The sequence below is a fragment of the Panthera tigris genome, chromosome A1, assembly GCF_018350195.1.
Source record: "Panthera tigris isolate Pti1 chromosome A1, P.tigris_Pti1_mat1.1, whole genome shotgun sequence".
NCBI classification, from domain to species: Eukaryota; Metazoa; Chordata; class Mammalia; order Carnivora; family Felidae; genus Panthera; species Panthera tigris.
This window is the reverse complement of record NC_056660.1, coordinates 15582013-15604602: the sequence shown is the minus strand read 5'-3', so window position 1 is coordinate 15604602 and position 22590 is coordinate 15582013. Positions and strand designations below refer to the sequence as shown.

The 22590-nt window shown below is 36.6% G+C and overlaps 1 protein-coding gene and 1 long non-coding RNA gene across 17 annotated transcripts in view; one reads left to right on the top strand and one right to left on the bottom strand.

Moving 5' to 3' along the window:
- The window catches only part of LOC102949684, a 245823-nt gene extending 244484 nt beyond the window's left edge, over positions 1-1339 (bottom strand). For both annotated transcript variants that reach the window (XR_447058.2, XR_006208552.1), the window contains exon 1: positions 1253-1339. This is a non-coding gene — a long non-coding RNA (uncharacterized LOC102949684). The remainder of the gene's footprint in view (positions 1-1252) is intronic.
- Positions 1340-1381: 42 nt separating this feature from the next.
- The window catches only part of SUPT20H (SPT20 homolog, SAGA complex component), a 43896-nt gene continuing 22687 nt past the window's right edge, over positions 1382-22590 (top strand). Inside the window, exons 1-12 of one of the 15 annotated variants that reach the window (XM_007097668.2) lie at positions 1382-1431; positions 3921-4017; positions 7028-7063; positions 7717-7775; positions 8035-8101; positions 11147-11276; positions 12255-12358; positions 15779-15895; positions 16571-16624; positions 19948-20087; positions 22062-22218; positions 22311-22367. In XM_007097668.2, coding sequence (XP_007097730.1) covers positions 4015-4017; positions 7028-7063; positions 7717-7775; positions 8035-8101; positions 11147-11276; positions 12255-12358; positions 15779-15895; positions 16571-16624; positions 19948-20087; positions 22062-22218; positions 22311-22367 — 924 coding nt within the window. In that variant the 5' untranslated portion in view covers positions 1382-1431; positions 3921-4014. The other 14 variants (XM_042958354.1, XM_007097667.2, XM_042958442.1 and 11 more) reach the window with 14 other exon arrangements.

Below are 22590 nucleotides of genomic sequence, written 5' to 3'. Positions count from 1 at the left end.
CAATCTCCACCCTTGGTGTCTGATCACTCTGATGTGCCTTCAGCCAGAACCCTGTCAAGTCAACTTAGCCAGAATTCCTCCAATCCCTGATATTTCTTACTAAGAAATTTCCATCCAAAAAAAAAAAAAAAAAAAATAGAGAGAGAGAAAGAGGCAAAAAAAAAAAAAAAAAAAAAAAAAAAAATACACCCACTGCCCTCCAACTCTGCTCCTTGGCTATAAATCCCTACTTGTTCATGCTCTATTTGGAATTGAGCTCAGTTCTATACTGAGGTCTCTTTCCCTCTTTTGCAAGAGTTCCTGATTAAAATCTCTTTTTAATACTTGAACTATGTCAGGCCCTGTTTTCTGTAATAGTATATACCATCTTACACCCCCCCCCAATTGAAAACCAGCAAATTATTCCACACAAATATCCATAGCAGCACTACACACAATAGCCCAAAGGTGTAAATAACCCAAATGGTAACCAATGGAGGAATGCATACAATTGTGGTATTTACACACAATGGAACAGAATATAAACCATAAAAAGGAATGAAATACTGATACTGATACTTGCTACAAGGTGCGTGGACCTGGAAAACATTATAGTAAGTGAAAGACAGACACAAAAAAGGTCACACACTCCATTTATGTGAAATATCCGTATTAGGTAAATACACCAAGTAATTATTGTCTGCTAAAGTCTAAGAGAGGGAAAAATGGAAAGTCCTTAACAGGGGTGATGAAAATGTTTTGGAATTAAGAGTTGTTGGTTGCACATCGTAAACGTAACAAATGCTACTGAATTATACTCTTAAAATGTTTCATTTTATATTCTGTGAATTTCACCTCAATAATAACAATAAAGTTTATAACCAAAAAATCAAAGTTGTTTAAAGGTACAGAACTGCAATCAGACATTGCAATATATCCTGGTTATTCCATTTCTGAATTGTTAGAACTCCCCAGTGAGGTTACTTTTGTCTGTTTTTCGGAATTTTTTAAACATTAAATTCATTGGCATTTTACAATACACTATCGAGGGCTGAATGGCTTGGACTAGTAACTGTAGGAATGGTGACATTTCCTTCCATTTGCATGGGTTGGGCAATAAAAGCTCAGGGCAAGTTTCCTCGTTCTAGAAATTCAAAAAGGCACCCTACCCACCAAATAGCCACATCCTATCCCGCATTTTACAGTACTGGAAGATGGGCCAGCGAAGGAGAATATGGACCCCGCCCCCTGCCGGACCTCAGTCCCCACGAACCTTGTAGGGACCGACCCTGGCGACAGCACCCCCTGGCTCCGCGAGCCTCCTGGGTGCCACCGAGCCGTCCCAGCTCCACCTCTTCCGCCCGCGGTTTACAGGCTCGCTCCGCCCTGCGCGCCAGTCGGAAGTGCGGACGCCGGAACCACCCTTCAGCTGAGCTGCGGCGCGCCCGTGAGGTACGTGCGGAGCGAGCCTGCAGCCTCCAGCGCGGGGCCCGTTCCCGCATGCCGCGTTCCGGCAAAGTCAGCGGCGCCGTCATGACGCCCAGCGCGCCCGCATCCCGCACAGGTGGGCGGTGGCGGGTGGGAGAGGCGTGACCGCTGCGGACGGTTAGGCACGCGAGATCTTGGCCGGGGTCAGAGGTGAGTGAGCGGTTTCCCGAGTGGCTTTTCGCGGCTTTCCAGACCCCGGATCCCGCAGGAGGAGGACGGTGTTCCCGTAGGCGGGGCGGGCTGAGCTGAGCACCACCCGCCCCCCCCCCCCCCCCCCCGGCCCTGCACCCTCCAGGTAGTCGCCTCAGTTGCCTCTCGAAGTGCTAACAAGCAACGCTTTTCGTTGTAGTTTTCATTTTTGGATTCCAGGTGTAGGTATTTCCGGAAATTCCCGAGAATTTCGCGTGGCGCTTCTGGGGATTGGGGGGAGGGTTTCTTGGTGTCCATATTGAATAAAGGCTGGTCGCCTGGCTGTTGAGTTGCGGCGTTATACTGCTAAACCCTAAGTTGTTGGAAAGAAAACAGTTCGAACAGTTGAAGAGTCAGATCGATCAGGAAAAGCGATGGAACCGATTGCGAGTTTTACAGTTGGATTAATTGCTGGTTGTCGCATTGGTTACCGGGAGTTCAGAATTTAACTTAATAGCTAACTGCTCCTGGAAACCATCTCTTGTAACCTTCGCTTGAAGGAGGGGCTGCGTTTTCCTAAGTACAATACATTAAAGTCCCGGGTAGGAAAATAGAAAGTGATTAACAGAATTTTCGGGGTTAGATTGGGTGCAGTGTACTCCGTGTACATGTTGAGAACCATGAAGTAAAGTTAGATCAAAATTAAGGAAAAATATGTATATTAGTCTGAGCAGAATTGAGTCTTTTTTTTTTTTTTTTTTTTTTTTTTTTTTAGTGTTTTGTTTTTAAAAACCTAAAAATGGGTGCTGGATTGAATAGCCTGAAGGTCGTAAGCTTTACTAGAAAGAATCTAAGAGTAAAAATTGAGAGAGGTGTGAACTGAATTTGTCTGTGTGTGATCTTGGGAAAGTCGTTAGTTTTGAGTGCCTTATCCTGTAAAATGGAGATGATAATTTCAGTGGTTTTCTCACAGTGTCTGGCAAATCCTGTATACAATCATAATGTTTGGTTTGTAAGTTGTACACGTAGTTAATGGTTTTTATCTATAAAACTTAAATAAAGTTTGCTAAGCCTCGTCTTCCCATCCTCCCTCCCCCAATTTTCGTGGAAGAAGATCTGATTTGAAAATCACTGCATTTTGCCTCTACCTGGTATGCCTTCGTCTTTAGATTCATTGGTCAGAAAGTTTTCACCTTAACTTAAATTCATATTCAATCTCACAGCTATTGCAAGGTAGGATTAATGTCTTACTTTTTAAGATACTATTCCTGGAACTTGTATGATGCCTGTCACTTGTTTTTGTTTGTTTCTTGAACCCAGACTGGCAAAACCTAAGCTTTGGGTTCACCAGAAACCAAAATCATTTTACAGTGGAAAAACACTGTTTTTTGTCACTTGAAGATGTGCTTTTTAGCTTAGTGTTATGTAGACAGACAAGTTAGAGGGTGTTAGATATAGAATTAGACTTTGAATTGCCTGGAGAGTTTCAAAAATGCTGGTCCCAGTAAATATTGGGGTGCCTGGGTGTTTTAGTTGGTTGAGTGTATGACTCTTGATTTCTGCTCAGGTCAGGATCCCGGGGTCTTGGGATCAAGCTCTTCTGCCTCAGGCTCTGCACTGAGTGATGAGCCTGCTTACGATATTCCCCCCCCCCACCCCCATCTCTCTCTCTCTCTCTCTCTCTCTCTCTCTCTCTCTCTCTCAATACATAAATAAATGCTGATCCCTGGTTCCTACTCCAGACCAATTAATCAGAATCTCTGGAAGATATGACATGGGTATACCACTTTTTAAAACTCCCCAAGTTATTATGTTGTGCAGCTAGGATGAGAATCCATGTGTTAGAGGAATGAGATTCTTCAGCAGTGTATCCAGTTTGCTTGAGGAAGGAATGGATGGAGGAACTGGAGATGCATCTGGCATCTGGAATATGTAGCTTGGGACGTTTAGGGGAATATTTTTAGAGGACTTTTATCAGCAGGTATGATTTGTAAAGTGAACTGTACAGTGACCCATGGGAACAATGACAGCAACAGTAGTGATGGAGAGATTAATAAACATTCTTTTCTCTCCTGGATGTTAAGTATTTTGAAGAAAGCGAGTAATGATTTCAATTTGCAAACTTTTTTTGCCGTACCTAATAAAAACTGTACCTTTCAACAATTGAAAAGATTGTGGTATGTGATTTCTTTGCTGCTGATTATTTAAAAATGTACTCAAAAATTTATATTTTTCAAATGGTTTTCCTTGTTAATAATGAAATAATCTCATTGCTCATAATAGCTTTATGTTAATATGGGTTTCTTTTGCTTTTGATTTTTTAGTACTATAAGATTGATATTAAAGACATGGTTTTCACTCCTCTTCATCAACACACATAAGTTTACTCTTCATTTTGGACCCCTATTTTATACCACAATGGTAAGTTGTAGCTCATTATGTTTGTGGTTGTATTTTAGAATGTTCTCTTCCTTCATCTCCATAAAAATACTGTATTACGGGTGCAGAAATACTTAATGTATGCCCAAGTTAACCTAACTGGTGAATTACTTAGCAATCACCTGCAAAATCTGTTTCAGAAAATAGGGGGCTTATCTCTCGATTCAGTGTTGAAATTATGCCCAACTTAAACTGATCAATTATCTGTCCTTATCTTTGTGAAGTATTAAAAAATACTTACCTTCTGGGCGCCTGGGTGGTTCAGTTGGTTGAGCGTCTGACTTCAGCTCAGGTCGTGATCTCACGTCTCGTGAGTTCAAGCCCCGTGTCAAGGTCTGTGCTGACAGCTCAGAGCCCGGAGCCTGGTTCGGATTCTGTGTCTCCCTCTCTCTCTGCCCTTCCTCTGCTCACTCTGTCTCTCTCTCCTTCAAAAATAAACATTTAAAAAAAAAATGTTTTTTAAATAGTTACTTCTTTCTGCCATAGTCAAATCACTGCCAAGGAGGATGGGTATAAATACAATGGCTTTGGAGGACACAGGTTTCTCATATTTTAAAACTTCTCTTAATTTAGATTTTTTTCTTTAATTCAAAAACAAATATAACCTGCTTACCACAAATAACATTTTGAGCAGCATCCATGTTGGATTTTAATGGCACATTTCTGTTCACTGACTTACAGTCATTAAACATACTAGGGACTGGGTGTTTACCTTTTGCCATTAAAAAAAATAAAGACATGGAAAAAATTATTATGTTTTAAAGAATCAGTAGCATTTGACAATGAAAAAATAAACACTGACCACCGTGTTGAATAAACCTTTGAGAACAGTTCTCTTCTTTTCCAATCTTGCGTATCCACCACTGCCCTGTTACAGAAAAGTAGAGCTGCTGAGGCGCCTGAGTGGCTCAGTCAGTTGAGCATCTGAGACTTCGGCTCAGGTCGTGACCTCGTGGTTTGTGACCCTAGTTGGGCTCTGTGCTGACAGCTTGGAGCCTCCTTAAGATTCTGTGCCTCCCTCTCTCTCTGAAAAATAAACAAACATTAAAAAATTTAAAAAAAAAATAGTGGAGCTGTTACGAGATGCTGACCTTGACTTACATTTTGCATCCATATTAGCTATCAATTCCTTCTTAAATGTTGGGAGGAAGTAGTGAATAAATGATGTTTATGTTTGCATTTGTAGTTCTATCTCTCTAGAGCTTTTGAAGTTTTGATTTCAGAAGATGAGGTACTTACTTGAGAAGACTAACAATAGCCAGTTGTCCTCAAGTGTACATTTGATTGTGTTTATTATAATTTTTTATATAAATTTACTTTAAGGTTTTATGAGCAAAATAATTTAAAAACCTTATATATTTGTTCAGAGTACTCATCCAGGAAATGGTTTATACTCAAGAATCTCATCTTGAATCCTGGGAACCAATTTCATTATAAATCTCCTGCTCATAAGATTTTTTTCATAAATTGGTATAAATTTATTTTAACAACCTTTTGAAATGATGGCATATTTCAGATTTTTTTTGCTTTTAAATTTTAGGTGTTTAGTAATGCGTTTTGTTTTTTTTTTATTGCAGTAAAAACGCAAACTATTTTTGTAATCCTACGAATTCTCCATCCTTACGACTAGAGTGGCAGGGGCACTTAAACCTTTTCACAATTTCCAAAGGCTGGCAATATTTCTTTTTTCCATTGCATTCTTGGGATTTTGGTGGGTGCTAGTTTTACTACATGGAATTTGGTAGGTTGAATTATTGGAGTCTACAAAATAAAACAAAAATTTAGGTCCTTGTATGTTAACAATGAAAGCTCTCTGACTCTTGATGGAATTAAAAATTAGAGAGGACTATCATTGTGAATGAAAAATACTGTAATCCTGTGTGGTAACCAAACCACAAAACTAGAAAGAGATATCATTGGTGTTAAATTTTCTTATTTAAAACTTAATACTTTTTATTCTTAGATGTCCTTACAAAAGAAAGCTTTACAAATGAGGAAGTCAGAGACTCATCTTCTCTTGGCTTGAAATCATTGTCTCTAAGAAATGGATGAAGGGTGGGAATCTACTATAAGATCTCAAATCCTATGTGCAGTAATAAAACTATTACTTCATTCTAGATACATTTTCTTTTACATTTTAGTATTGAGTCAATGATGAGTCTATAATTAATGACATCTTACAATTATAATTGGCTTTTCTTAATATTACCTAAAAGCCTGGCTGGCTGAGTCAGTTAAGCGTGTGACTCTTGATTTCAGCTCAGGTCATGATCTCAACAGTTCATCAAGCTCTGTGAGATCAAGCTCTGTGGCGAGCTTGGCACTGTGTGTGGAGCATGCTTAAGATTCATCTTAAGATCTCCCTCTCCCTCTGTTTCTCTATCAACTCACTTGCTGTCTCAAAAAAATTTTTTTTTTTTTACCTAGGTTACTGATAACATGCTTATAACTGATGGTATCTTAAAGTCATTGAAACATGGTAATGATAGCCATCATTTAATGCATTTCTAGTAGGCACTGGCCTAGAAACTTTATATTATAGATTCTCTGCATTAAGATACTAGAAATTTCTATATTGGTGTTATGTACCAATATAATAGCTCCCCCAATTTTCAGGATTCCTAGCAGATTCACTTTAATTGCATGCTTGATAGCCATATATTTTCCTGAATGGTGCTCTTAGAGTGTTGTAGAAGTTAAAGTTCATAAAGTGGTAGTAGTTTCTCTGACTCTTGGCTCTGTAGCCAGAGAAAACCATTTTAGCATTTCTGATATAATTTGTTGTCCTAATCAGGTGCCCAAGACTGCCATGTTTTCTCTTTGTAACATATCTCTAACATAGAGTGGGGTGGGTAGAGGGTACAAAAATAAAGGAAAATATGTTAGATGTATTTTAGGAAATAAAACATATTTAAACACTTAACTAGAAATGTTATATGTATATTAAATTTTTTGTGAGAATAATATCAAATACACTATTTACTCTTTACAGCAACAAGCTTTAGAACTAGCTTTGGATCGTGCTGAGGTGAGGCATGACTAAGTTACATATGAAATAGTGTCGTCTTAATTTGTCTTAATTAACCAAACTCAGTTTTAAGAGATTTTTATATGTGGTTGTCAAATGAGTACGTTAACATTTTAGGACAAGTATGCATATAACTTTGCTATAAATTATAAAAATACTTTGTGATGATGTTTAGGTCATCTGTTAGAATTCTCAGATAATGTTGTGGAATAAAAATTATTGAATAAAGACATAGGATTTCCAAAATTATGTTTTCCTGTTTTGATAAGTTTTCTAATTATTCAGTTAATGGGGAAGATAATTCAAAATGTATAGATTTCTTGCACTTGGATACGCTGTGCATATTCTAAGTAACCATAAAACATATTGAGAATAATTTTGACCTGTGAAACCTCAGTTCTGAAACTATATAATTTTTTTTATATCATAGCAGTGAAATATGCTAAGTTTTAGTACAGTTTAAATTTCACTTGTTTGTAACATATATTTAGAAGTTAAGTAGTTTTTCTCCAAGGTATAATTTTAATATGAATCAGATTGAAGCGACTAAATAGTCTGTTCAGTCTTAACCCGTGTTTTAAGTATATTTAATATAGGTGTTCATGTGCTAATAAGCAAAAGGCAAACTGTTTTCATAAACTTTTCTTTTTTAGTATGTTATTGAAAGTGCCCGACAGAGACCTCCTAAAAGGAAATACCTGTCTAGTGGAAGGTATGAATATTTTATTGATTGGTATTTTAGATTATTTAAAATACGATATCTACCATTTATTGCATTCCTACTAGGCACTGTGCTAGAAATGTTATAGGTACTTTACGTGTATTTGAAATTTCTGAGTTGATATTAGTTACTATATCCAGCTTACCTTATCCTCGGTTTGGGGGAAATTGGGGGGAAAAATTATGGGAAAATTCAAAATAACATCCATTTTATGATTAGAATATTCACATTTTGTTTCATTAAATTTTAGAAAATCTGTATTTCAAAAACTTTATGACTTATATATTGAAGAATGTGAAAAAGAGCCTGAGGTTAAGGTAAGTATAAATTTTTTATGTTTTTACGGCTTTTGAAATGTAGAGGAACAGGGACATTTGAAAGATTTACATTTGAAGCAGGTAATGATTTATATTTTTGTGAGAGAACTAACATCTTTCCTAGCCAGACTCTAGCCAGTTTTGCAGCTCACCCATAGCCTTGGCTAATCTGGCACCAAGTAGAGATCACCTGCTTAGGTAGGAGAGACGACCAGTGTTTATCGAGTAACAGAAAATCATTGAGAAGTCCAAAGAAGCAAAGCTCCTATATATATTATCTTTTGCTTCTTTTTCCCCTGATAAGTGATTTGTAGACTGGAAGAAAAAGTAACCTGTTTCCTCATGGTGGTTTGTACTGGAAATTTAAAGGTTTTACAGGATGTAGGACATTCAGGTGTGATAATAAAAGATGAATTTGGTCACAAATATTAGTTCCAGATTAGATTAACAGAACTCATTTTTAATTAGCATAAAAGTATGGGTAGTAGAAATGTAACAAATTGATTCCTTAAGATCTTTTGGACTCTTGGGGTATAAAAGCCTTAAAAAGTTTCTATGTGCGGGGGCGCCTGGGTGGCTCAGTCGGTTGAGCATCCAACTTCGGCTCAGGTCATGATCTTGTGGTTCGTGAGTTCAAGCCCCGCACCAGGCTCTGTGCTGACGGCTCAGAGCCTGGAGCCTGTTTCAGATTCTGTGTCTCCCTCTCTCTGACCCTCCCCCATTCATACTCTGTCTCTCTCTGTCTCAAAAATAAATAAATGTTAAAAAAAATTAAAAAAAAAAAAGTTTCTATGTGCTTCTTTAAAAATGAATACCATTTTTTCGTGAGTTTGAGCCCCGTGTTGGGCTCTGTTCTGACAGCTCAGAGCCTGGAGCCTGCTTCAGATACTGTGACTCCCTGTCTCTCGGCCCCTCCCCTGCTCTGTCTCTCAAAAAATAAATAAACTTAAAAAAAAAAAAAAGAATACATTTTACTTTTTAGACAAAAAATTAGTAGAATTACAGTAATATCCTGCCTTTAAAATCTTCACTAGGAGAAAATGTTAAATATTGAGTAAATTTTACACTGTGTTTCTCATAAGTTTTTTTGAGGTATAATTGATATACAATAAATTACATGTGTTTAAAATATATATTTTGTAAGTTTTGACATATATGTACACCCATGAAGCCATCATCACAATATAACAAATATGTCCATCACTTCAGAGACAGAATTAAGGTAGGAGAGATAAAGGTTCTAAATTGGGTTTGGCAGCCCTTACCTGCCAACTGAATCTTGCCCACTGCACGTTTTTGTAAATGAGGTTTTATTGGAATCCAGCCACACCCATTCATTGTCTTGTCTGTGGCTGATTTTGAGGTACAACAGCAGAGTTGAGTATAGCCCACAAGCCTAGTACGCCTTCTGGCCCTTTAAGAAAGAAATTTTCTGACCTCTGATCTGTATATTGACCCAAAAACTAAGTGGAAACCAACTTTTATTGTCTTGAAGAGATGCTGTCACACTTTTTCTGACTATTCTGTCATGTGTCAAATTACGACTTTTTTTTAACTTTATTTTTTATTTTTATTTTTTTATTTATTTATTATTATTATTATTTATTTATTATTATTTTTTTTTTTTTTTTTGAAATTTACATCCAAATTAGTTAGCATATAGTGCAACAGTGATTTCAGGGGTAGATTCCTTAGTGCCCCTTACCCATTTTGCCCATCCCCCTTCCCACACCTCCTCCAGTAACCCTCAATTTGTTCTCCATATTTATGAGTCTCTTCTGTTTTGTCCCCATCCCTGTTTTTATATTATTTTTGTTTCCTTTCCCTTATGTTCATCTGTTTTGTCTCTTAAAGTTCTCATATGAGTATGACATTTTCTTTACACTTGAAAATACTTTAAAATTTTAGTCTCTTTACTAGTTTTTTGAAGTAAATGTTGATTTGCTTTTTTTTTTTTTTTTTTAATTTTCAAAATGCTGGATTTTTTGTTTCCTGGTCACAATAAATCAGTTTTTCATTTCTCTGTGCATAAAACTGTATGTATACATGTTTAGTATAAAATATAGAAATAGGTTTGTTTTTTGAGATTCTGCAGAAATACTCTATTGATTCAATTTTTTATAAATAAGATGTGATGAAGTGAATTCTTATATCTATGTGGGTTTCATTTTAAATCATAGGCATTTGTAAAATAATGAATTTTTAGGTATGTGTATTATATTTTCTGATGGTTTTTGGTTTTTTTATTAAAATAGTTTCTAAGGAGCTGTTAAATTGAATTTGTCGGAAATTGCTTAAATTCCTAATTTCCTCTTCTTTTTAAAAATTTTTTAACGTTTATTTTTGAAAGAGAGAAAGTGGGAGAGGGGCAAAGGGAGAGGGAGGCAAACTCAAAGCAGAGGGATGTCCCTGGCAGAGGATATCTCTGCGCTGACAACAGAGAGCCTGATGTGGGACTCGAATTCAAGAACTTTGAGATCATGACCTGAACTGGTGTTGGATGCTTAACCGACTGAGCCACCCAGCACCCCAGTTTTCTTATTTCCTCTTACAAGCTAGGTGTCTTTGAGCCTAACATTACAACTGACTAGAGCTGTTGATTTGTTTAGATCTAATTATGCCAGAAAACGTGTTAAGAAGTAGATACCTATAATAGTACAACTGAAGATAAAACCCCAAATTCTTTATTTATTTTTGTGTAGACTTAAATTTAATAGAAACTAATTATATGGCATCTGTGTTTTATATGTTTGCATTTAATGGTTTTACTCTTCACTTAAATATTTTTGTTATATTCTATTTATGTACTCAAAGATACATATTTCATATATGGACAACTTTTTTCTTTGTCGTATGAACTAATTTCTATAAAATGTAATCAAAATTAAGTTTATGTAAATGTTCTGTATTTGGTAGCTGTAGTGTTTGTGCATTTTCCTCATATGTGGAAAGAGCACCAAAAGATAATTGATCTAATTTTGTTAAAATAGCATTTTTGTTAGGGTTATGCCTGATTATTTTCATGAGCTCTGCCTCTTTTTAAAGCAGAAATTAAGAAGAAATGTGAATTTGTTAGAGAAGCTTGTTATGCAAGAGACATTATCCTGTTTAGTGGTCAACCTATACCCAGGAAATGAAGGATATTCTCTGATGCTCAGGGGAAAAAATGGATCAGGTAAGAACCTCCAAAGAGCTACAGCCACAGATATCCCTCTGCAAGGCAGGGTGTGCTGTCTTCTAGAAGTAGAAGTGGTCTGTCCTTCAGGTCATTGATGACTTGATAAAAGAACCCTTTGAGTCCAAATTTTCCTCTTTACTATGTTTTGTTAGAAATTATCTCTAAGATGATTAGCCTTCATGAATATGCATTTGTAAAGAATTCTAATTGAGGTAGGTCTTTGAAATTAAATTGTATAAGACCCAACCTTTAAATAATTGTCACAATTTTCTATTTCTATTTATACTTTAAGATAGCATAAGGTGTTTTATGTTTTTCTTCTGTATTCTGACTGTACTGAGTCTGAAACCTTCAAAATTAAGCAGATTCACTGCCTTTTGAATAATTTTTCATATTTACATTTCTATTAATGTAAACTTGAAAATAGAGTTTTGGAATATAAGCACTCTTAGATTTCACTAAAGACATCTTAGAAATGTGTTATGGTGATGATGATGTGGGTTCTACAAGGAAATCACCTATTTAAGAATTTTTTCTTCTGTTGATAATGTATTGTAAAATGTAACAGCCAGAGAATTTTGTTCTGTGACCGTTTTTCATATGAGGTACCAAATTTATCACTCTTATTTTCAGATTAGATTAAGTTGTTTTAAAGGGAATTTTCAGTTACCAGCATTGGAATTTTATCATATTCTCATTTTTGCACTACTGGCTGTGGTTTGCATTATGTTGTTATGCCAGATTCTTTTTCACATGTGTTGGAGGTTTTCTCCTTTCTGGCGTAAAATTGTATACAGTTTACCAAGTCTTATAGCAGTATGTGAAGTGATTTATTTGTAAGACAAATAAAGAAGGACTTTAGAAGAGCCTTTTGGATTTATTTGCTTTATTTTTTTATGAAAACTCATTTAAATTATGCACCTAAGCTTTGTGGTGAGCCTGATATTTTCAGAAACTTTATGTTTTAAAATTAAGATTCTGAGACCATTCGACTGCCTTATGAAGAAGGGGAATTGCTTGAATACTTGGATGCAGAAGAATTACCTCCAATTTTGGTTGATCTCCTAGAAAAATCTCAGGTACAAATTTGTCTCTTTAAAATTTCATTAGGGAGGCGCCTGGGTGGCTCAGTCGGTTGAGTGGCCGACTTCGGCTCAGGTCACGATCTCACGGTCTGTGAGTTTGAGCCCCGCGTCGGGCTCTGTGCTGACAGCTCAGAGCCTGGAGCCTGTTTCAGATTCTGTGTCTTCCTCTCTTTGACCCTCCCCTGTTCATGCTCTGTCTCTCCCTGTCTCAAAAATAAATAAAATGTTAAAAAAAAATTTTAAAAGGGGCGCCTGGGTGGCTCAGTCGGTTAAGCGGCCGACTTTGGCTCAGGTCACGATCTCGCGGTGAGTTCGAGCCCCGCATCGGGCTCTGTGCTGACAGCTCAGCCTGGAGCCTGTTTCAGATTCTGCATCTCCCTCTTGCTGACCCTCCCCTGTTCATGCTCTCTCTGTCTCAAAAATAAAATAAAAACGTTAAAAAAAAAAAATTTTTTTTTTTTTAAATAAAAATTTAAAAATAAATAAATAAATAAAATTTCATTAGGGTCGCCTGGGTAGCTCAGTCAATTAAGTGTCCGGCTTTGCCTCAGGTCATGATCTCGTGGCTTGTGAGTTTGAGCCCCGCATTGGGCTCTGTGCTGACAGGTCAGAGCCTGGAGCCTGCTTCAGATCCTGTGTCTCCCTCTCTCTCTGCCTCTCCCTCTGCTCACACTCTCTCTCTCAAAAATAAACAATAAAAAAAAATCTTTTTTAAATGTCCTTACATTTGTCATCTCTGTGGTGTTTGTTATAAATGATATTTATATTTAAATGATATTAAATTCTCAATGGTATTTGGAATAGGAAGTGAGACATTGTATGTAATTAGGTGGTAACCATTTTATTGTGGGATACTTACCCTTAGGCTGTACTGAAATGTATAGATTTAGTTGATTCTTCTAAAATTCCTTTAATAATTGGCTCATTTGTTAGAAATTTCTCTATACCTACAACAAGGATTATGGGAGAAACTCCTAACTTTGGCTTCACTCCAGCGATACTGTATACTTAGGGAAAAAAGGCCATCTGATGGGAACTTGCATTTTCTTCTAGCCCTAGTCGTCTAGAGGTCTGTCCACACTTTCTGCCTGCCTTTCTGTTAAAATGGATGAAAAGTATTCTGTTCTTAAGAAATCTCCTCTAGTTGTCTTCTGGATCCTCCTTCTCAAGGATTTGTGACTATAACCTCTCCTTCTATCATCTCTTTACCTCTTTCTACTAGATGAAAAATACAAGCATGTTTTACTGTATCTCAACTTAAAAAAATAATCCTCCCTTGATCCCGTGTCCTTCTTCAGCTAGTGTTGTACAATTCTGCTTTTCTTGATGGCAAAGCTACTCACAAAGTTGTCTATAATCATACTGTCTTTTTTTCTCACATCCCGTTATTTTCTCTACCCACCTCTTTCAGCATTATAACATCACCATTCTACAGAGGCAGTTTTGTCAAGGTTACCAATGATCTCCATGGCACAGAATCAGTTGGTCACTTTTCTGTTCTCATCTTTAATTGGTCTCAACAAAATACAGTGCAAATGAACTTTCCTCCTTGAAACACCCTTCTTTTGGCTTCTGAGACATCTCATTCTGGTTTTCCTCTTCTCTCTGTTCCTTCAGTCTTCTTTACTGTCTTCCCTCTTCCACTCCTAAATGTGTGCAGGTTTCAGAGTTTATTCCTAGGCCCTCTATTCTTTAGTAACACCGTCTCTGGATGATCTCAGCCAGTGTCAGGAGTTGAAAAATGACATCTAGGGGTGCCTGGGTGGCTCAGTGTGTTGGGCATCTGACTTTGGCTTGGGTCATGGTTTCATGGTTCGTGAGTTTGATCCCCGGGTTGAGCTCTGTGCTGACAGCTCAACCTGGAGCCTGCTTCAGATTCTGTGTCTCCCTCTTTCTCTGCCTCTCCCCCACTGACACCATGTCTCTATTTCTCAAAAATAAATAAACATTAAAACAATTTTTTTTATTAAATAAAATAAAAGTGACATTTTATCCCTTGCTTATATCTTCAGGACTATTCCTTCAAGCTCCAAACTTCTGTTTACTAGGAAATGTAGTAGGTTCCTCAAACTTAAAATGACAAAAACAGAACTTTTGATTTTGCCTTCCAAAACAGTTCTCGTCCTTCTAATCTCAGACTCTGCTCTGACCTTTTACGTTCAGTCCAACAGTAAATGTCAGCTGTACCTTCAAAATATGTATGGTCATGACCTGCTGTAGTTACCTTGCTGAGCTTTTTGCTTTCATTTTGGAACCCCAGAAATCAGTTCTCCGCAGACAACTAGATTCAGCTTATAAAACAAACAATAGGAAAAAAAAGTTCCCTGGCTTCAAATTCTTCAGTGTCTTCTCACTGTATAAAACCTCTGTCTTCTTGTCTTCATCTCCTGATTCTCATCCCAGTCTTTATACTCCAGCCATGCATTGTTCTTTATGTACTAAAACACACCAGGTATATTCCTACCTTAAGGCCTGTCATCTGCTATTCCTTCTGTCTGGAATGATCTGTGCCAGATGTCCAGTCCTTTGTTGTGATTCAGGCCTAAGCTAAAAAGTCACTCCTTCAGAGAGGTTTCTTTCTGAGCACACAATCTATGTTAGCTCCTCCCTATTTTATTTCCTTTTTAGCATTCATCACTAAGATTATCTTGTTTATTTCTGTACATGTTTATTGCCTGTCTTCCCACACTGAGAGCAAATGTTGTCCCACCACCTGTATATCTGTGAAGCTTCTTTAGTGCCTGGCCTATAGTTCACGTTGTCATGGACATAATGATGACTCATAGCATAGAAAGTCACAGGCTCCAGTTAAAGTTCTGAAAGCGTGAAAAAACAACACTTTATATAAATGACTAATGTAGATTGTAATTAGCAAGACTTGAATTATAAAAGTCCTTACTTTTGGGCTTATAAAAGGATTGGAAAACAGACAATATTTGAATTTATAGTTCACTTTCTTCCTTTTATTAATAAAGACTGTCCTATTTCTGGATATCTTAGAGCGAATAGAAGTTTCATCTAGAAGCTGAAACTGGCAGGGTTGATTGACACTTGATAACAAAAGACAAAATTGGTAACAATGACAGAGTTAGCAAAGTATAACAGCCAGTGAGCGTCAAGAATAGCATTTCCAGTGATTTGTAATATTAATAGTATATAAATGTCAAAACCCAATCTATAACTAAGAAACCATTAAACAATTTGAAACTGCTTGTTGAGTCATAATGATGAACATAAAATAATTCCTTGGAAAAGTTTATATAATGGTAAATCCATCAAGGAAGTCCGCTTTAGAGTATGTGAGTGGCTAGAAGTATTGCATAAGCATGTAAAGAACTCGAAACATTCAATATAAGCAGACTTCTGTAGGCTTTTGAAAAATGAGATTTACTTAAATATTTTCACTCAAAACAGGTTAATATTTTTCATTGCGGATGTGTCATAGCAGAAATACGTGACTACAGGCAGTCCAGTAATATGAAATCTCCTGGTTACCAAAGTAGGCATATTCTCTTACGTCCAACAATGCAGGTAAGGAATGTTTAACTATTTTAGGAGTGCCTGGCTGACTCAGTCAGTGGAATGTGTGAGACTTGATCTTGGGGTTGCAAATGTGAGCCCCCATGTTGGATATAGAAATTAGTTAAAAATAAAATCTTTGGGGACGCCTGGGTGGCTCAGTCGGTTAAGCGGCCGACTTCAGCTCGGGTCATGATCTCGCGGTCCATGAGTTCGAGCCCCGCGTCAGGCTCTGTGCTGACAGCTCAGAGCCTGGAGCCTGTTTCGGATTCTGTGTCTCCCTCTCTCTGACCCTCCCCTGTTCATGCTCTGTCCCTCTCTGTCTCAAAAATAAATAAATGTTAAAAATTTAAAAAAATAAAAATAAAATCTTTGAAGTGCACCTGGGTGGCTTGGTCAGTTGAGCATCCAACTTTGGCTCAGGTCCCCAGTCTCTGCAGTTGTGAGTTCGAGCCCCACATTGGGCTCACTGGTATCAGCACAGGACCTGCTTTGGATCCTGTGTTCCCCACTTCGTCTGCCCCTCCCTCACTCACACTCTCTCAAAAATAAACATTTAAAAAAATGTTTTTAATAAAATACAATCTTTAAAAAGAAAAATGTATTTTCGATTTTATTTGGAGTTTTATTAAGTATCTTCATATGTTTGTACATTAATGTGTTTTTTAAAACTTTTATTTCCTTTAGACTTTAATCTGTGATGTGCATTCAATAACAAGTGATAACCATAAATGGACCCAGGTTAGTTGTTTTTTAATTCCAAACAGGGAAAATACAGGATGGAATAATACTTAAGAAGTAAAGCGAAAGATATTTTATTTGTAATTTTATTCATGAGTAAATTTTGGGATTCTTTAATGAGCTTTAGAAATCAGGGTCTGTTGGGGTGCCTGAGTGGCTCAGCTGGTTAAGCATCCGACTCTTGACTTTGGCTCAAGTCATGATCCCACACTATGTGGGTTTAAGCCCTATATCTGGCTCTGTGCTGACAGCATGAAGCCTGCTTGGGGTTCTGTCTCCCTCTCTCTCTCTGCCCCTCTCCTGCTTGCTCTCTATCTTTCAAAAAAATAAACTAAAAAAAAAAAAAGAAATCAAGGGTCTCATCATCCATGCAGTAATTCTTCAAAGAACTAAGCAGTTCAATCCCATTTGCTTTAGGACCATGGTGAAATAGGGTCAGGCTGACCTGAGCTGCCCAATATGTGAAATTCAGTTTTTTATGCCCTCTCAAACAGAAGAAAAAAAATTCTTTTATACCATGGATACAAGTGGATTCTGATTTTCCATAATCTAGGATTCTAAAGCGAGCTTACCCTGTCTTTGCCATTCGTACCAGTTGCAGCACTGGGGGAACTCTGTTACCCTTGAGAATAGCCAGTAACTCTCCAGTGCTCACTCAGTATATATGAGGTGCTAACTCACAATAGTGTTTGCTTATTTCTTTGCTGCTATAGAGAGGAATAGTTACTAAACCAAAGAGAATATCAATAATGAAAATTATCTGCAAAATACGGTTATGAGTTGTCAGTAACTGTCAAGCGTGTTTTAATTTGGGCTATAATCTTTACAAGGTTAAAAGCTATTGAAAGAATATTCAAAACAGGATTAAAATCATTGGCCACCATCAGATGTTGCTAGGGTATCAGTTTCTTTTTTTTTTTTTAATTTTTTTTTTTTTTAACGTTTTATTTACTTTTGAGACAGGGAGAGACAGAGCATGAACAGGGGAGGGTCAGAGAGAGGGAGACACAGAATCTGAAACAGGCTCCAGGCTCTGAGCTGTCAGCACAGAGCCCAACGCAGGGCTCGAACTCACGTACCGCGAGATCGTGACCTGAGCCGTAGTCGGCCACTTAACCGACTGAGCCACCCAGGCGCCCCAAGGGTATCAGTTTCTTATTCTGAAGATGAATAAAGGGAAAGTCTGTAGCATTTTACTCTGCTTTTCTTGTATGAACTGTATGTTAGGTGGCCAAAGAATAACTAAGATTAAAAAGTTCTTTAGGAAAATTAGATCTTAAAAGTTTTCACAAGAAAAAAAAAATTTGTAGCTGTGGGTAATGAAACCTGTTAACTAGACTTAGGGTGGTGATCAACTTTCAGTGTACAGGAGTATCAAATTACTTGTGCTCCTGAAAATATGTTCTATGTCCGTTACACCTCAACAGAAAAGAGAGAGAACAGACAGATTTATCCTGGTAAAGAGTAAATGTTAGTAGGGGAGATCGCCTATAGGTAGATGCATAGTTCCTGTCTTGGAAAAATAACCACCTGCCTCTCTGCGCAAAAGTTTATTTTCTTAATTTGCTTTCTTATAAACATGAGTTTAGAGTTAACTTTTGAGAATATAATACATTCAAATATGCTTCAATAATGATCTGTTTAAGTGGGTTCCAGTAAGAATCAGGAAGTATAAAAGATAATTTAGCATTAACATTTCTGATATTGGTGAAAAATTTAATTTTTTTGCATGAGGTACATATAAATGGTGCTTTTGTAATTAAGGATTCCAAATGGAAATTTCTACTTGTGATTTCACATATTATAGATATTATTGATATCTCAACTGTTAGATGTTGGCGTAGGCTCCACAGCATTCCTGCTTGATGGGTAATCTTACCACAATTGAAAGGTTGACACTCCCAACTACATAGCACATATACAGCCTCAATAGAGAAAGGAAAAAAAAAGAATTCCTGCTAATAGATACAGAAGAAATAAATGATGGACTTTTTAAAGTATCAATTTGGAAGTCTTAATCTAGACAGGTTAACTCTTAGGTGTAAAAGCCATTAGATTATAGGTTCATGGGAAATTTTATAATGCAGAGATCTGACTGACCCCATTGGTGTAAAAATGGGACAGTCATTGTGTTTCTCCTGGTGTGATGCAAGAGAAAGTATATAACAATACCAATAAAGAATTCTTGTCTAAAAAAATAGAACCAGAATTAAATTCAGCTTCTAGATCTAACAGTGTATATGGAATTGGGGAAATAAGAGAAACTTAAATGACACAGTGTGGAGATAGTCAGCCAGGAAGTAGTTGGGTCAAATCCAACAAATCAATTACATGAGAAAAGGGAAAAACGTGGGAGAAGAAGTGATCATTACACAACAAAGTAAGATGTTTAAAAGATAAAAACCCAATACAAAGTGTAGAGTTTGAGTTCAAATTCAAACAAACCAACTAAAAATACACTCTTGAGGTAATGGGACATTTAAATCCAGACTGGATGTTAGAGGTCCTTATCAGTTAGCAATGGATGCTGAAGTATTTTGAGATGAAACAATACAACATCAAAGATGTATTTTAAATTACTCCAGCAAAACAAAAGCATAAGAAGTTAAGGGGCGGTTGTTAAATGAAATTGAGTGTTGGTACATGGATGTCACTACACTTCTCCTTTTGTGTACATTTGAAAATATCCATAATAAGTTGAACTGTTGAAAGAAGCAGTGTTTCTTTCTTTGCAAAAATCCTTATTCAGCAGTAATATTAATTGACTCATTTGACTGTAAAATACTTAGTTGTTGCTATTAAAACATTTCACTGATTAAGTCAAAAAAAGAAAAAAAAACAGTAAGTAAAACCTGTAGAGCACCTGTATACGTTTTGGAATTGGGAATATAGAGTTTACACAGTATTAGTGTAATCATTTTTATTCTTGTAATGAAGTTAAGCTGAGTATTGAATAGGATGGTTATTAAAAATTCTATGATTCATCGTGATCTTGTAAGCTTTGTGGGAGCAGATGATTTAATCTGTTCACTACTTGATCCTCAACTCTTAGAACAGAGGCTAACACATAGTAGGTGCTCAGTAAATATTTATTGAATCAGTGAATAGGCATTCTTACAACTTGACCATTTTGTACACTACAAATTACTGAATTTCCATTAATAATTTCATTATGCTGTCAAGTTTCTGAAGTCTGCAAAGTTGTGACGTGAAATACTGTGTTTTATGGTAGTACATAGAGTTCCAAGGAATATTTCTAGATTAAGAAATATGTATGATTTGAAAAACTTAAATCTGGTACTGACATATGTTATACATTTTAGGAAGATAAACTCTTGCTTGAGAGCCAACTGATCCTAGCTACAGCTGAACCACTGTGTCTTGATCCTTCCATAGCAGTAACCTGTACTGCAAATAGACTGCTTTATAACAAGCAAAAGATGAACACGCGCCCCATGAAACGGTAATTGCCTTTGTAGATGGGTAAACCAAAAGATGCTCCTAGACAATTAGCTTTAAATTTTGCTATTTATGGGGGCACCTGTGTGGCTCAGTCAATTAAGTGTCACTCTTCGATTCAGGTCATAATCTCGTGGCTCGTGGGTTTGAGCCCTGTGTTGGGCTCTGTGCTGACAGCTCAGAGCCTGAGCCTGCTTCAGATTCTGTCTGTCTCTGTCTCTGCTCCTCCCCCGTTCACACCCTGTCTGTCTCTCTCTCTCTCTCTCCTTCAAAAATAAATAAACATTAAAATAAATACATTAATTAAAAAAATAAAATTTGCTGTTTATGGTATCTTTTCTCTCTAAAGTATATATATAAGTACTGTGACTTTTTTTTAAATAGGATTTTTATGGCCTTAAGTTACATTTTTTGTGCATTACTGTTTTTAACTACTGTCTGCTTTATATGGGAGTGATGCATTCTCTGCATTTTGTGAAAGGACAAGCTTCCTGTAAGTTTAGAGTCTTTACCAAAAACAGGCTGAAAAGACACAAGTATAAACAGAATAATTTCTTTATTACTAATTACCAGTAACCTGTTTGTTTTGTTAATATTGCTTTTAAAGAAACAATTCATAATTTATTTTTGACATCTGATAAAATACCAGTTTGTGATTAAATACCTTTTTATAACGTGGTAATTTGTTCTTTACATGTTTTAGCTATCTTTTCTACTTAATAAAAGAATGCATATTAACTTGGATCACAGTTATAATTGGTTTATCATTAGGTACTCTTAACAATTGTTTGAGTTGCCCATTTTGGGTCATCTTAAGAGTTCAAAAACATACCCATTTTCCAAACTCCTTAGTTTACTATGTAAACAATATATGCTAAGGAAAAGGTACAGTTTCAGAAATAGTAAAAAAAGTCTATATAAGATCTGTCAGCAGTTCTCTAAAGTCTCCTTGTATCTTCACATCTCCATGCCCCACTGCCAAATTTTAAAGTCGGCATTATCCTGACTTCTGTAGTAAATTTCTATTTGATCTTCCTGCTACCACCTTTGCTCCCTTTTGGTCTGTTTGCCACATAAGCAAATTGGAATAATCTTTTAAAAACTTCAAAGCAGATTATGCCACCACTTGCTTAAATTTCCATGAAAGCGTCCCATTGTACTTCACGTTAAATCTAAACACATTACCATTGATCTGCAAGACCCCTGCTTCACTCTCTGACCTCATCTATTATGTGTACCCTCATGCTCTAATCATACCTATTTCTGTTTTTAAAACAAAGTAAGTTTTTAATTTTTTTTTTTTTTTTAATTTTTCTCTCTGTTTCAAATACTCATTCCCTGATCTTACCGTATCTGGTTCTTTCTTGCCATTTATGTCTCAGCTCACACATCGTTTCTTCAAAGAGTCTAGTCCTTCCTTTCTCTTACCTGCTGCTGCACTCTCTATCACTGACTCACTGCAGTATCCTGTCTTCTTTTTTTTCTTTTTTTTTCCCCCCTCCTGACCAATGCTCTCTGAAATTATCTGTTTAATTGTGAATGTCTTTTTCCTCTGGACTATCAGCTCCATGGTAGCAGGAATTTTGTCTTGTTCATTTTTATTTTGCCACTGCCTGGGACTGTGTTTGATAAGTGATAGTGGTGATTTAATTATATTATAATGCTTACTGATTTAAACCCAGATTTGGGGCGCCTGGGTGGCTCAGTCAGTTGAGCGACCGACTTCGGCTCAGGTCATGATCTCGCGGTTTGTGAGTTCGAGCCCCGCGTCAGGCTCTGTGCGGACAGCTCAGAGCCCGGACCCAGCTTCAGATTCTGTGTCTCCCTCTCTCTCTGCCCCTCCCCTGCTCATGCTCTGTCTCTGTCTCAAAAATAAATAAAACATTAAAAAAAATTTTAAAAAAAATAAATAAATAAATAAAAAAATAAACCCAGATTTATTCTGAGTTTCTTTTATTTTCAACTCTTTATATTTCAGGTGTTTCAAGAGGTATTCCAGGTCGTCTCTGAATCGACAGCAGGATCTCTCTCATTGTCCACCTCCGCCTCAGCTAAAATTACTTGATTTCTTACAAAAAAGGAAGGAAAGAAAAGCAGGTCAACATTATGACCTCAAGATTTCTAAAGCAGGAAATGTAAGTGTGTTTTTTAAATGAAGCTTATTATTTCAAAAACCTTGCTCATTTTGAATTTTTCAGCATTTTTAATACTGTTTTTAATTTTTCAGTGTGTAGATATGTGGAAACGGAGTCCCTGTAATTTGGCCATACCTTCCGAAGTGGATGTAAGTCAGTTCATGAATTGCATTTATTTTCATACAAGATTCCTAAGTTTAATAGCAACTGATACTTTGGAAAAACGAAGACTCTTATTTGTTTTAAAAACAAAATAATGATTTTTTTAACCAATTGCTCGTTTTTAGAATATTTTAGAATATTCTTTCACATTAACGTGTAAGAATGTAGCCCCTTAATACGTTCTGTGTATTGCTGTAGAAGGCCTGTGTT